A 15,522-nucleotide genomic window follows, 5' to 3' on the forward strand; every position below is an offset into this window, starting at 1 on the left:
TAATTATGTCTATTTCTATCTCTAATATCATACGTAAGTTTGCAAAAATTACCAAACAAGCTGCTACTGAGAGCAATCTTTACCAGAAAATGGAGGCAGGAGCCTGCTCAGATCTGGAACTTTCTTCTTCCCCCTCAATGCAATAAGGAAAGGTATAAGAAAGGCAATTAGTTTGAGGTAGGCAACGTTTCTGTGAATCTCTGCTTTCCTCTCCAGGTACTTCTCAACAAGTTTCTGCTGGAGAATCAGCCTCTGCTGTAACCGCTGATAGGCCACCAGATCAATTTCTTCTTCTGTAAGTCTTACTGCATTACTAAGGCTGTAAGTTGCGTCATACATGAACACATTTTGGTACTGCCTTACATAGGTAATATAAGGGTTGATTTGCAGTAAACAGTTGTTCACATAATGCATAAATAACTTCATCTCTTCACAGTTGTTGGGATCATATGTTGGATCAAGGAATACATCAGTACTATAGATGCCTCTGTAGTCGGGATCAGTTGAAATATCTATAAGGCCTGCATAGGGAATAAATCCTTTATTAGGAATATCTTCTTGCATTAATTATTTGGAACATAAAACCTATAGAAATTACAAAACACAAAGAAGTAATTCAGCCTGTTACACATAAATAGGTGAATATTTTTACAAAAGGTAAACATTTCACCAATCTATATTGTTTAACTCATGTGTACTAAAGGTTAGAAATAGCCATTATTTTCTATTGTACTTTATATTTATTACAAGTTTGACTTTTACATGGCATTGGCAAATATATATCATACATTTCATCAAGTTTGAAACATTAGGTTAGATGCAAAATAAATGTCCCTCCACTCTGGTTCAGGTCACAAGAATGCTACTATCACATATTTTTTAATTTCCTACACTGAGCAATCACTGCTCTACATTGAGATTTTCTACAGCAGGTTGGGGAAAGGATTTTTAGCCCCCCTTGTTACGTTCCAAAAAGGGAGACTGAAATATTAAACAACAGCGGCTGCTTTAATAAAGGTGTGTTCACTCTGTTGACAGAGAGGTTAGGCTAAGTTGTTACATCCACAATCATGACATCAGGTGATAGGACTCATAAAGTGTCAGTTCACCATACTTATCAAATATACAACATCCCTCTCCCTCTACATCAGAGGTTCCTGCATTGAAATCATTCACAATATTTCTAAGCATATATAAAAATGTCATTGAGTAATATGTTCCAGAAGAAGTCAATTCCTGTGCAGTTGTCAACAAACTTCAGGCATCTGTTTATTTTTCTCATTGGTGTTAACTTTTGGAGTTGTAAGTGTACTAGGAAAATCATCTGTGATAATGGGAACTGCAGATGCTGGAGAATCCAAGATAATAAAATGTGAGGCTGGATGAACACAGCAGGCCCAGCAGCATCTCAGGAATACAAAAGCTGACGTTTCGGGCCTAGACCCTTCATCAGAGAGGGGGATGGGGTGAGGGTTCTGGAATAAATAGGGAGAGGGGGGAGGCAGACTGAAGATGGAGAGTAAAGAAGATAGGTGGAGAGGAGAGTAAAGGTGGGGAGGTAGGGAGGGAATAGGTCAGTCCAGGGAAGACGGACAGGTCAAGGAGGTGGGATGAGGTTAGTAGGTGGAAGATGGAGGTGCGGCTTGGGGTGGGAGGAAGAGATGGGTGAGAGGAAGAACAGGTTAGGGAGGCAGAGACAGGTTGGACAGGTTTTGGGATGCAGTGGGTAGAGGGGAAGAGCTGGGCTGGTTGTGTGGCGCAGTGGGAGGAGGGGACGAACTGGGCTGGTTTTGGGATGCGGTGGGGGAAGGGGAGATTTTGAAGCTGGTGAAGTCCACATTGATACCATTGTGCTGAAGGGTTCCCAAGCGGAATATGAGTTGCTGTTCCTGCAACCTTCGGGTGGCATCATTGTGGCACTGCAGGAGGCCCATGATGGACATGTCATCTAAAGAATGGGAGGGGGAGTGGAAATGGTTTGCGACTGGGAGGTGCAGTTGTTTATTGTGAACCGAGCGGAAGTGTTCTGCAAAGCGGTCCCCAAGCCTCCGCTTGGTTTCCCAAATGTAGAGGAAGCCACACCGGGTACAATGGATGCAGTATACCACATTGTCAGATGTGCAGGTGAACCTCTGCTTAATATGGAAAGTCATCTTGGGGCCTGGGATAGGGGTGAGGGAGGAGGTGTGGGGGCAAGTGTAGCATTTCCTGCGGTTGCAGGGGAAGGTGCCGGGTATGGTGGGGTTGGAGGGCAGTGTGGAGCGAACAAGGGAGTCACGGAGAGAGTGGTCTCTCCGGAAAGCAGACAAGGGTGGGGATGGAAAAATGTCTTGGGTGGTGGGGTCAGGTTGTAGATGGCTGAAGTGTCGGAGGATGATGCGTTGTATCCGGAGGTTGGTGGGGTGGTGTGTGAGAACGAGGGGGATCCTTTTTGGGCAGTTGTGGCGGGGGCGGGGTGTGAGGGATGTGTTGCGGGAAATGTGGGAGACGCAATCAAGGGCGTTCTCCTCCACTGTGGGGGGAAAGTTGCGGTCCTTGAAGAACTTGGACATCTGGGATGTGCGGGAGTGGAATGTCTCATCGTGGGAGCAGATGCGGCGGAGGCGGAGGAATTGGGAATAGGGGATGGAATTTTTGCAGGAGGGTGGATGGGAGGAGGTGTATTCTAGGTAGCTGTGGGAGTCGGTGGGCTTGAAATGGACATCAGTTACAAGCTGGTTGCCTGAGATGGAGACTGAGAGGTCCAGGAAGGTGAGGGATGTGCTACAGATGGCCCAGGTGAACTGAAGGTTGGGGCGGAAGGTGTTGGTGAAGTGGTGGAACTGTTCGAGCTCCTCTGGGGAGCAAGAGGCGGCGCTGATACAGTCATCAAGAGGTGGGGTTTGGGGCCTGTGTAGGTGCGGAAGAGGGACTGTTCCACGTAACCTACAAAGAGGCAGGCATAGCTGCGGGCCATGCGGGTGCCCATGGCCACCCCCTTAGTCTGTAGAAAGTGGGAGGAATCGAAAGAGAAGTTGTTGAGGGTGAGGACGAGTTTGGCTAGGCGGATGAGGGTGTCGGTGGAGGGGGACTGGTCGGGCCTGCGGGACAGGAAGAAGCAGAGGGCCTTGAGGCCATCTGCATGCGGAATACAGGTGTATAGGGACTGGACGTCCATGGTGAAAATGAGGTGTTGGGGGCCAGGAAATTGGAAATCCTGGAGGAGGTGGAGGGCGTGGGTGGTGTCACGGATGTAGGTAGGGAGTTCCTGGACCAAAGGAGAGAAAATGGAGTCCAGATAGGTGGAGATGAGTTCGGTGGGGCAGAAACAGGCTGAGACAATGGGTCGACCAGGGCAGGCAGGTTTGTGGATTTTGGGAAGGAGATAGAAACGGGCCGTGCCGGGTTGGGGAACAATGAGGTTGGAGGCTGTGGGTGGGAGGTCCCCTGAGGTGATGAGGTCATGAATGGTGTTGGAGATGATGGTTTGGTGCTCGGGTGTGGGGTCATGATCGAGGGGGCGGTAGGAGGTGGTGTCGGAGAGTTGGTGTTTGGCCTCGGCGATGTAGAGGTCAGTGCGCCATACTACCACTGCGCCGCCCTTGTCTGCGGGTTTGATGGTGAGGTTGGGGTTGGAGCGGAGGGAGCGGAGGGCTGCCGTTCTGAAGGGGAGAGTTTGGAGTGGGTGAGAGAGGTTGAGGCGGTTAATGTCTCGATGGCAGTTTGAGATGAAGAGGTCGAGGGAAGGTAGGAGGCCTGGGGGTGGTGTCCAGGAGGAGGACTTGTGTTGGAAGCGGGAGAAGGGGTCAGTGGAGGGAGGGTTAGGTTCCCGGTTGAAGAAGTAGGCATGGAGGTGAAGGCGGCGGAAAAACTGTTCTATGTCCAACCGTGACTGGTATTCGTTGATGTGTGGTTGTAGGGGGACAAAGGTGAGCCCTTTGCTTAGGACTGACTGTTCGTCCTCAGTTAGTGGAAGGTCTGGGGGAATGGTGAAGATGCGGCAGGATTCAGTGTGGCAGTCTTCTCTGGGGTTGCTGGCTGTGGAGGTTGTGGGCGGAGCAATGAGGTTGTCAGCCGTGGGCGGGGTTCCGTCGGCCGTGGGCAGGGTTCCGTCAGTGTCGGCTGTGGGCAGGGTTTCGCTTTGCAGAACACCTCCGCTCAGTTCGCAATAAACAACTGCACCTCCCAGTCGCAAACTATTTCCACTACCCCTCCCGTTCTTTAGATGACATGTCCATCATGGGCCTCCTGCAGTGCCACAATGATGCCACCCGAAGGTTGCAGGAATAGCAACTCATATTCCGCTTGGGAACCCTGCAGCCCCATGGTATCAATGTGGACTTCACCAGCTTCAAAGTCTCCCCTTCCCCCACCGCATCCCAAAACCAGCCCAGTTTGTCTCCTCCCCCCACTGCACCACACAACCAGCCCAGCTCTTCCCCTCCACCCACTGCATCCCAAAACCAGTCCAACCTGTCTCTGCCTCCCTAACCTGTTCTTCCTCTCACCCATCCCTTCCTCCCACCCCAAGCCGCAACCCCATCTCCCACCTACTAACCTCAACCCACCTCCTTGACCTGTCCGTCTTTCATGGACTGACCTATCCCCTCCCTACCTCCCCACCTATACTCTCCTCTCCACCTATCTTCTTTTCTCTCCATCTTCGGTCTGCCTCCCCCCTCTCCCTATTTATTCCAGAACCCTCGCCCCATCCCTCTCTCTGATGAAGGGTCTAGGCCCGAAACATCAGCTTTTGTGCTCCTGAGATACTGCTGGGCCTGCTGTGTTCATCCAGCCTCACATTTTATTATCTAGGAATATCATCTGTTGTCTTTTCCCGACATGAGTGAATTTACAGAAGTTCGCACAATGTCATGGTGTTCTCCATTGAACTGCTGTTTTTCTCACATGCTCCAGTTACTGACCTATCATTAGGTATACCTGGGTCTCTATTTGGCACAATTATTTGTGGATCTTCTATTAATCCTGGTACCTAATTCTCGCCAGTTGGAAAACATGGTGTTTGGCCTTGTTCTCCCATTAGGAAACCCGGTTCTGTTGTTTCCTGTCAACAATGGGTGGTTTTAGCAAAACAAATGCCTGGCACAACTGAAACTTTAATGCTAGCAATACTAGAAAACTTTGATTAGTTGAATAGGTTGGATTCTGTTATGCTAACAAAAATTGGCTCAGTTCTGGGTTGCTGCTGTGATTTTACCACAAATTTCTATGTCTATCACTTTTGATAGAAGTTGATCATTTATATATACTTCTTAACTTGTCTGCCCACAATAATTTAGTATGCTGAGAAATGATTGCAATTGCCGGTGTCTCAGTTACGGCTCTTACTTTTGATGGTGATTTGAGTAGTCCCTTAGCTTCAATAACATAATAAATCTTTGAGGGAAGATTTCCTCACTCTAATCGTAATGTCCAAGTCTCTTCAGAGTAGCATCCAAATTGTGCAGATGCTGTTTCTCATTTCTCCCCATAAGTGAAATATTATCTGAGTAACACTGGACCCCTGTCAATCCACTTAAATCTGATGCCTGCCATGTTGGAATACTGCAGGTGCAGATGCGCTTCCAAATAGACGTCTCTTGTATTTGAATAGTCCTTTATGTATTACAATCATTAAATATTTCTGTGATTCAAAATCTGCATTCCTCAGAAGATAAACTTGACAACGGTCAATTTTACTGAAAACTGGACCTTCAGCTAGTCCAACAGATAAGTCATTGCTTAAAGTCAAAGGATACTGTTCAGTACACTATACCATATTAATAATGACCTCAAAGCCATTGCTAATGCAAATTGATCCATATTTCTTTACTGCTGATGAGAGATGTGGCCTAATCACTCACCTTTATGGTTTGGGCACTTCTGTTTGACCTGCCTCTGTAATTCTGCCTCAATCTCTGGTCTGATTGCATGTGACATTTTGCTTGATTCTCATCTTTGATTCTGAATTTGGCAGATATCTTTTCCATACTTCAGAGATCCCCATTGAAAACAATGGCACCTTTCTTTAGAATTTGTGATAGATCAGTCTCAGAACTTGACAAGAAACTTACTTCAACCCAGTTGAATTTGATTTTCTCTAACCATGTTCTTCTAACAAATTTGGAAGATGCCCTTTGATAATTTGTAAGCACAAATCTTCAGACTGACCGTGTAACTGAACATTCACATTGATACAATCCCTTAAAGGCACCACTTGGCCAATGCACAGTCTTAGGGCAATTTTTGAGGACTGCAATGCAATGTGACTCAGCCGCTTTTGATACACCATTTCAGGTATAAATGAAACTGCCAATCAAATGCTCATCTCTATTCTTCTCATTTTACCATTCAGTAAGGGGGTGACTGGATCTGGATTGGTGATACCAGCAATGACCAATATGTTTAATAAGAGCTCCTCTTTCGACAGTGAGGTGGGACTTTACTCTACCTCTTTTGTGCCATGTAGATTTTCTTTCCACTCTTTATATTCTGCACTTTTGCTGTACGTTGTTCATGTTTGTTTCTCATACAATCCAACGGGAGCCAGAATTTCGGTGATTTTTTTTAACAGGAGGAGACTGCACAGCAGAAAGTACAACAAATGTTTTAGCGCTACCTTGCTTCTTCCCTTTTAAAACAAGATATTTCTGAGGCTACCTGTTTCTACTTAAGTGTATACCCATGTGCAAAACATTGCTCTTTTTGCAGGGTACTCGTTTATTCAGAGTTCCTTCAGGGTGGAGCATATGGTGAGTTTCTTCCGCAGTGTTCATCTCTTCCTTTGGTGAATTATTTTTCTTTTTAAAACAGTGTATTTTCCTCTTCATATTGATGTGTCTCGCAGATCTGCAATGAGGACCATGATTCTATTTTTGTTCTGACAAAGCACTGGATTCACCCAGTGGACCTTGAAGTATATCCCAACCTTGCCAACAGTTTTCTTCTTGAGTTACATTCCATGAAGGATCAGGAGGCTGAAATGTTAACTAACAACAACGGCTTTATTAAGGAAGTGTTCACTCTGCAGGCACCCAGGTAAGAATAAATTGTTTTCCACCCAAAATGGCTGATGATGTCATCATGTCATGTGATCTGACTTTTAAAGTGATCATCCACTATAATTACCAAATACACTGCATCCCTAAGGCAAGGAATGGAAATGGACAAGTGCAAGAGTTAGAACTGGCATTCAATGTGCAATTCCCCAGCAGCTCCATCCCTCCAACTGAACAATTTAAAGGTTTATAGGGGCTTCTTGTTAGAGGCCAACTGGGAATTTTCAATTAGCCTTCAGGTGTGTGGAAGATAGGAAATCTGTACAGCTGCCTGGAGGCATCCATGGGTGTAATGATTGTAATGAGGTCAGCCAGGTGGACATCATAGAATATGAGTTAAAAACTGAAAGAACTGTGGATGCTGTAACTCGGGAACAAAAAGACTGACTGCATCTGTGAGGGAAAAAAACGAATTTACATTTTGGGTTGATTGGGGCTATTAATCTGGTCCAATTAGGGAGCCTTGGCTAACAGGTAAGTACAGGAGTGTTAGATGTCCTAATTATTCTAAGATCTAGATCAGTGTCAAGGACTCTCTGTGGAGTCATTTTAGTGATAATGAGAGAAAAGCACTCTCCTGGAGAAATTCACTCGCAACAATCATCTTTGAGTTGGGGAAGCAATTCTGGGATCATGCCATTATTTGAGAAGCTTGACCCGTTCAATCCTGCCATTGAAGACTGAAAATCCCACCTACATCTGATTTGAAACAGTTAAATTGCTTAGCAACATCAGAAGCAATCAAAATAAGTGGCTGGTTGAATGGTTAGAGATGAAAAAACTGCAGCTGCTGGAATCCAAGGTAGACAGACAGGAGGCTGGAAGAGCACAGCAAGCCAGGCAACATCTGGAGGAAAGCAGCAATCAACGTTTCAGGTCACCTGGTTCTAATGGAGGTCAATATCGGTGTGGCTGTCTCAGCTATTGCAGGACTAATCTTCAACAAAATTCATTCTGGGCTCCAACCCTTATGTTTTGCAAGAGCTCGGCTAGACTAAGAAGCTCTGCCAGGGAACCTTTACAGATTAAGGTACAACTTCAGTTATGGTCTTTTATGAGAAACAGTTGTTTCAGTTACCACTGATTGTAGAAAAAGGCTCTGGCTCAAGCTTGATGGGGCAAAATTGGTCGAGGTGATTAAATTTGATTCACTCAACAACTTTTGATTAGAAAATGGCTGCCTGAGTAAAGTCCTAATTAAATACCAAGACATTTTTCAGGAAGGTAGACTAGGGTTTATCAAAGATCCAAGGCTATCTTGCATGTTAACCAGGAAGCAATTCCACAATTCTGCAAGGCCTGCCCAGGGCCATTGTCCAAGCAATAGTAGATGCAGAAATCAGAAGGCTGGAAAGCAAAGGAAACATCGAACCAGTCCAATTTGCAATATTGGCAGCACCGATCACACAGATTGTGAAACCAGAAAAATTGGTTCACCTTTGTGAGGGTTTTAAACAAATGGTAAGCCACTTTTAGCAGCTGGATAAATATCCAATCACTACCAAAGAGGATTTATACGCAAAGCTGGCAAACGGGCTGTCCTTCACAAAACTGGATATAAGCCATGCAACACTGCAATTACAGTTAGATGAGAATTCCCAGAAGTGTGCTACAATTAATTCCTTTAAGGGTTTGTACTAGTATACGAGACTGCCATCTGGGGTGTCATCGGGCTATGCAATTTTTCAGTGGATGATGAAGGACATTTTATAATGTCTACCCCAAGTCGCCATTTATCTGCATGATGTGCTAATAACAGGGAAGACCAATAAGAAGCACTTTGAAAGCATGGACATTGTCCTTAGATGTTTCTCCCTAACAGATGTATGCCTTAGAAGGGAGAAATGTGTGTTCAAGGCATTCTAAATGACCTACTTGAACTTCAGAGTCAACCAAACTGAATAACACCCTTTGGAATATAACGTGAGGGTGTTCAAAGATGCCCTGGCTCCCACATCTGTACTGGAGCTTAGGTCTTTCCTTTATTAAGCAGCATAACAGGCACAACCCTTAAAATTTAAATATTGTATCAGCCATGACCCCAAGTGCAGCTGAATCCTCTTCTTAAATCTTTTGTGGATGATCCTGCACAGTGGTCCAATTTATTTGTAGTTGTGGTGGAACTGCCCCATGTTGAATAATCTTGATGGCCTTCCTGGGCTGTCTAAATCCTGAAGGGTCATGGCATTCTGAGTGGCTCCAGTCATCACGGCTTCTCAATGTGTGGATTTTATGGCAGAAAGGTTCAGGGTCTGATGTCAACAGCAGGATAGCCTGACAGACGACTCAGATATAGAATTCAGCTGCACCTTCTCCCATGGAAGATGAACTTATTTCCATGCTGATTTAGGAAATGAGGGCTGGGAGATTGCAGATGCTCTCTTCTGCTCTCATCTTTCAGTATTCCTTAAAGCTCCTGGACAAGGTGATGACATATGGGTTCATGCACACCTGTGGCATTCACTGCCAGATGTTCCCTTCCGTCATGCTACAACTAAGTGGCTGCAATGGTAGCGATGACTTCAGAAGCATGTCATCTACCTGAAGTTTCATCCTCCAACTCAGTGACTGTCACAGTCAAGATCCTCCTACTTTGTCTGCAAATCTCTGTAAATAGATACCCACTGAGGTGAGGTAGTACTTATGGGCTGGTGATGTGACAGTGCATTCTCTAAGGCTTCCTGCTACTCTTGAGAGGGTGTTTGTGCCCCCATGTCTCTCTAGCTTTTTGCCCTTTGGCTTGAGTGGACATGCAGATTAAAGGGTCATGGGCTTCCCATTGCTCTGTTCCAAGCAATTGTTAGTATGAAGCGCAATGTATCTGAATTTAATCACATGTTGCTGCACTTGTCCAATTACACTTGTGGCACCATTTCTATGGTTGGGGGTGCTTCCATGGCTACTGACTACCTCTACAAATTCTTTCTAGACTTGCTTGATCAGTTTCCTCTTTGGAGACAGTAGGAACTGCCAATGCTGGAATCTGAGATAACAACGTGTAGAGGTGGATGGACTCAAGAGGCCAGGCAGTATCAGAGGAGCAGGAAAGCTGACGTTTCGGGTCTGGATCTTTCTTCAGACCCTTTCCTGAAGCAGGGCCCAGACCCAAAGCTCCTCTGATGCGGCCTGGCCTGTTGTGTTCATCCAGCTCTACACCTTGTTAATAAAATGTGAGGCTGGATGAACACAGCAGGCCAAGCAGCATCTCAGGAGCACTCCTGAGATGCTGCTTGGCCTGCTGTGTTCATCCAGCCTCACATTTTATTATCTTGGAATCTCCAGCATCTGCAGTTCCCATTATCTCTACACCTTGTTATCTCAGTTTCCTCTTCCTTGTTTTATCCCTTGGAAATAAAATCTCCAGCTTTGCCCTTGCAGCCTTGATAAAAGCCTACAAAGCCATGGTGTCACCTTTGTCTTCCTTCTGCCTTTGTGATACAGTTTTTCTTTAAATTCTTGGGATTCTAAGTAGGCTGTCACTATTAATAAGGGGTGGATAACATTTTACAAATTGTATCAACATTTGCAATGCTATTACCTGATGTTGCCTTTGCATTCTCACTGTTCGGGTCCTATGTCACTTTGCTATAAATTGACTGGCAGACAGAATCTTGCATGTGCCTGAATGGTCGCAACCTGCAGCCTAGCTGCAACTATTTGTTAGTTTTAATATTGCCCACTTTTTATATTTTTATCTTCAGAGATATCAATAGCACTCTATATTTACCTACAACACAAAACTTAGTGCTGTTTAACAAAAATCAATTTATTTAACAAGTAAAATATCTCAGAACTGTACCTGCTTTAAGGAATTCAGAAGGTATATCTGCCCCTAATTTTGAAGTTCCATCGATGTTGATTTCCAGATTAGCACGCCATATTTCTGAAAATCGTTTTCTTTTATCAGTTGGCATGTAGGCTCCATGCCAAAGTGCTTTCATAGTGTAGTCCACATTTATCAAAATTTGCCCAATTAGTGTATCATGATATGCTGGCGACAGGAGACATGTAGTACTACAATCATAGTTGCCATCTAAATAAATAGTTGGAACTTGGTTTAGAATATAAATACCTATCACCAATTCTCGCAAAATTTGTTGAACTTCTTTGTAATTCAATGGAGCATCTGGTGCCATAGGAGTTAGAATTACAGCACTGGAATAACTGAAGTCTTTCATTTGGCTTGAGAGCCCAGTAGGGTACTCTATTGGAAGGTGAAACTTATCAATGGGCTGCAACCATGTACAGGAAGTTATGGTCAGCAATTCCTGTAGATCACTCAAGTTATATTTGCCAAGGACAGCACTTGCACTCATTTGCCCTGCCATTCTAGTTGGTGCGTTTTAGTTTTCTAGAGAAATGCAGATTAGCAAGTCTTCATTTTCCACCAACTTCCTCCTACAAAGTAACAGTCCAGTTTTAGTGTATTAGTAGTAAAACATTTTATTTTCTTGTAATGTTTATAAAATATTTCCTAAACCAGTTATGTTGTTAATCATGAAAGTAAATTATATTAGGCCTTTGATATGAATAACAAAAAATAAGGAATTAAAATGATTTTAGTTGCAGGCATATCAGGACAGCTTAGTCATATGAAGTGCACATCCTAAGCCATATGGAGACTTGTAGACATTTCCTGTCACCTTAATGGTGTGCAGGACATGAGTCTCCAGCTGCAAAGACTTGAACAATGGGTTCTAGAACTGAAACAGAGTTCAGTTGTGTGTAAGAGTACTTATGGATATGAAAAAAAATCAAATTGGAACAGAATAAGAGGCTTTTGTGTTGTAGTGGTAGTTTCACTACGTCGAGCAGGAGGCCCAGATTCAAGTCCCACCTGCTCTATAGACGAGTTATAACATCTCCGAACAGGCCGATTAAAAAATATCTAGAACTGGAACAAAGATTATTTTCACTATGGTACACTTATGGGCAGTACTGCACACTTGGGTGGTAGAATCGAAGTCTCGGAATTCATTCTAAATAGTGTTAAAAACCCAATAACACAAGAGAATGTAAAAAGATTAAAGAAAAAGATTATTGTTGAAGAGAAAATTATTTAAACAAAGTCAAGGAAACAAAGTGTGGGGCTGGATGAACACAGCAGGCCAAGCAGCATCTTAGGAGCAGAAAAGCTTTTCTGATGAAGGGTCTCGGCCCGAAATGTCAGCTTTTGTGCTCCTGAGATGCTGCTTGGCCTGCTGTGTTCATCCAGCCCCACACTTTGTTATCTTGGATTCTCCAGCATCTGTAGTTCCCATCATCTCTTTAAACTAAGTCAATATTTTTTAATTTAAAAAAAAATAGCTTTATGTATCACGTACATACGCAAGCAGAATCTGTAAAAAAAGAATGTGGTCAGAATTTATCATTGCGCTGTTGGTGTCATGAAACACTTAAATATTAAAAGATATTAAACATTCAGGAAGGATAGACAAAAAGGAAAAGAAGCTGGGTAAGTCTAGTAGTAAGGAACAGGATCAGTACAACAGTTAAGAGAGGATCTCTGAGTGGAAGACTAAGAAGGAGAATCAGTTCAGGTGGAGGTAAGAAACAGCAAGGGTCAACAATTATTAGTAGGAATGGCTTGTAGGCCACAAAACAATCATGGTCATGTAGAACATGGTATAAATCAGGAAATTAAAGGAGCATGCACCATGGGGAAATGCAGCAATCATGGATGATTTTAATGTACAGAAAATTGGGGAAATTTCAATGTGTTCAAGATGGTTTTCTGGAGTAATATGTTGAGGAACCAACAAGGGCAGACTATCTTAGATGAAGTATTATGAGATAAGAAAGGGCTAATTAATGAGCTTGTTGTAAAATAAGCTTTCGGGAAAAGTGAATGTGGCATGATAGAGATTTCAATAAAGTTTGAAAAAGATGGAGGACAATTTAAAACTGGGATCTTAAATCTAAGTGAGCAATTATCAAGGTATGAGGAGGAAGGTGGTTATGGTAGGTTGGGAAAATATGTTAAAGCATTTAATACTAGATAGACAATGGCCAGTTTTTAAAGAATTAATGCTCATTTTTCAAATAAAAACATGCATTCCTTAGGTCAAAATTACCCAGCAAGCAAAGTGAGACAGCTGTGGCTGATCAAAGGGAAAAGCTTACAAAGTTATGAAAAAGAAATGATTGAGCCTGAGGATTTGGAGAATTTTAGAACTTGAAAAGGAGAACCAAGAAATTTATAATGAAAGAGGAAATAGATTATGAGCATGAACAGCAAGGACTGTGAACGATTCTACAGGTATGTAAAAATGAAAAGATGAGCAAAGACAAATATGAGTCCATTACAGGCAGAGACAGGAGAATTTATAATGGAAAATTGACAAAAAGCAGAGAAGCGTGAACCTTATGGGGACATGAACAACAGAGGCTACGGTGAGAAATGTGGCAAAATCACACAAGAAATGCAGCAAGGTCTATCACTACATCAGAATCAATTGGCTGCATCTTTTAACCCAGTTCTGGTGTTGAGGCGTGATTGTTGCTAATATTAGGGATTATTGGTTGTTAATGATCTATTAACTGCAATTCTTGTTTCGTTAATATGTAGCTTAAGTAGATAGATAGAATTCCGACAGTGTGGAAACAGGTCCTTTGGCCCAACAGGTCCACACCAAACCTCAGAGCATCCCACCCAGACCCAACTCCCTGTAACCCACCCTAAACACAATGAGCAATTCAACATGGCCAATCCACCTAACCTGCACATCTTCGGACTGTGGGAGGAAACTGTAGCACCCGGAGGAAACCCGTGCAGACACAGGGAGAGTGTGCAAACTCCACACAGACAGTCACCTGAGGGTGGAATGAAACCCGGGTTCCTGGTGCTGCGATGCAGCAGTCCTACCCACTGAACCACCATGCTGCTGTTCTTCCTATCCTATCACCAACTGCGCAAACTAGACATTGAGAATGCTCAACCAAGAAATCAGAGTGGGACCTAACAACTACAGCTCATCACTTGCTGAAAAGGATCTTCATGTTGGCACCAAGCACCAACATTTCAATGCGTGCTTCATGGCTACCAGCCACATGCAAATTTCAATTTGTTCTATCAATCACGAATCTTCTATTTGAATATTGAAAGCATATAGATAAATAATTTTAAAATCTTCTTTTAATCTATTTTTTTCCCTATTCTGACCTTATTTCCTGTTATATTCTCATGTTTTATGCGGTGCCTTCCTGTCACACTCTGGTCATCACACCCATGTTGCTGCTGTTCATTACTGCTTTGCACATATTCTCTAATTTTCCAAATCTCCCCTAATATAAAACCTCCTCCCCTCCATTCCACAAACTCCATCCTAGCTTAAGGTTCTCGTTTACAGTATGAGATTTTTAATTCATCCAGACACTAGCCCTGGTACATTTCAGGTGAAAACACAGTGTGAAGAACATGCTTCTTCTTTCCCAGTGTTAATGATTTAATATCCATTTCTCCCACAGCAATCTTTGAGCTATGCTTTCAGCTCTCTTGCCTTATTTACTGTCTGCCAAATCGCCCATAGTCCAGAGATTATTATATTTAAGTTTCTGCCTTTTAATTTAGCACTTGGCTGCTTCCTTAGCAGAACGTCATTGTCACACCAGATATGTTGCAGAGAAGTGCAGGAAATGCAAATATGTATAACAACTTTAGCCACTTGTAGGTTCCCAAGCATTCCAATTTAACAAAGTTTTGCTCTTAAAAAATGAAAATTAGCTTATTGCACATCTACTGTTGTAAGTAATTTCAATAAAAGTGGTAAAGTTATTAGCTTAAAATAGATATATAAAGATTAAATGTAGATACAGATAAAAAAATTATAAAAGTGAAACAAAAAAAAAATCAGTATCTTATTATAGCAGGCCTGGCTGGCATCAAGATTTCTGTTTCTGAAGTAAAAAGAGTTGAGGACCTGGAGTCAGAATGTAGAAGCTGCAATGGTTTCTGTAGCCACTTAGTTGGAGATGGACTGAACAGAACTAGTTAAGGGGTGGGAGAATGAAAAACCTTTATTCTGTTTTCACGGTACTACCATAACTAATACAAACCAATGATGTTTATATCATGGATTTGGAGGATGAAATCCTTGCTTTGTTCAGCAAACAGCAATAGTCAATATTCTATATTGAGTCAGTATGACACAATAGCTTATATCTAAATATCTGGTGAAATAAAAGCATACAGCTTCAATCGCTGTACTCAAAGTTGAAAGTGGAACACAAGTTGATGTCAACATGAGCACGGCACATGTTTTGCCTTGGCTGCTACATTTTAAATTATATCTCCAGGGTTGGTACCAATGTTGCTAGAGATGCTTTTGACTTCATGCTATTGAAACTGAATTTGCTAAGGTTTCCATTGAAGTTGGCAAAGTACTGCAGTGCTGTTAGAGTTCTAATGGGCTGAAGCATCGGTGAGACTTCTAGAGTTGAGTTTGTTAGATCATCACTGCGTTTGATGGAACATCTTTGTTGACAG

At 43.1% G+C, this 15,522-nt stretch overlaps 1 protein-coding gene across 1 annotated transcript in view; it reads right to left on the bottom strand.

Annotated features, from left to right (window-relative positions):
• ankar (ankyrin and armadillo repeat containing) overlaps window positions 1-15,522 on the bottom strand; it is a 105,601-nt gene that overhangs the window by 89,046 nt on the left and 1,033 nt on the right. The window contains exons 2-3 of the mRNA XM_059647178.1: window positions 10,837-11,435; window positions 84-521 (exon numbers count right to left, since the gene is read on the bottom strand). Of these exons, the coding sequence (XP_059503161.1) occupies window positions 84-521; window positions 10,837-11,365 (967 nt within the window). The 5' untranslated portion in view covers window positions 11,366-11,435. The remainder of the gene's footprint in view (window positions 1-83; window positions 522-10,836; window positions 11,436-15,522) is intronic.

The sequence above is a fragment of the Stegostoma tigrinum genome, chromosome 7 (genome assembly GCF_030684315.1).
Source record: "Stegostoma tigrinum isolate sSteTig4 chromosome 7, sSteTig4.hap1, whole genome shotgun sequence".
NCBI classification, from domain to species: Eukaryota; Metazoa; Chordata; class Chondrichthyes; order Orectolobiformes; family Stegostomatidae; genus Stegostoma; species Stegostoma tigrinum.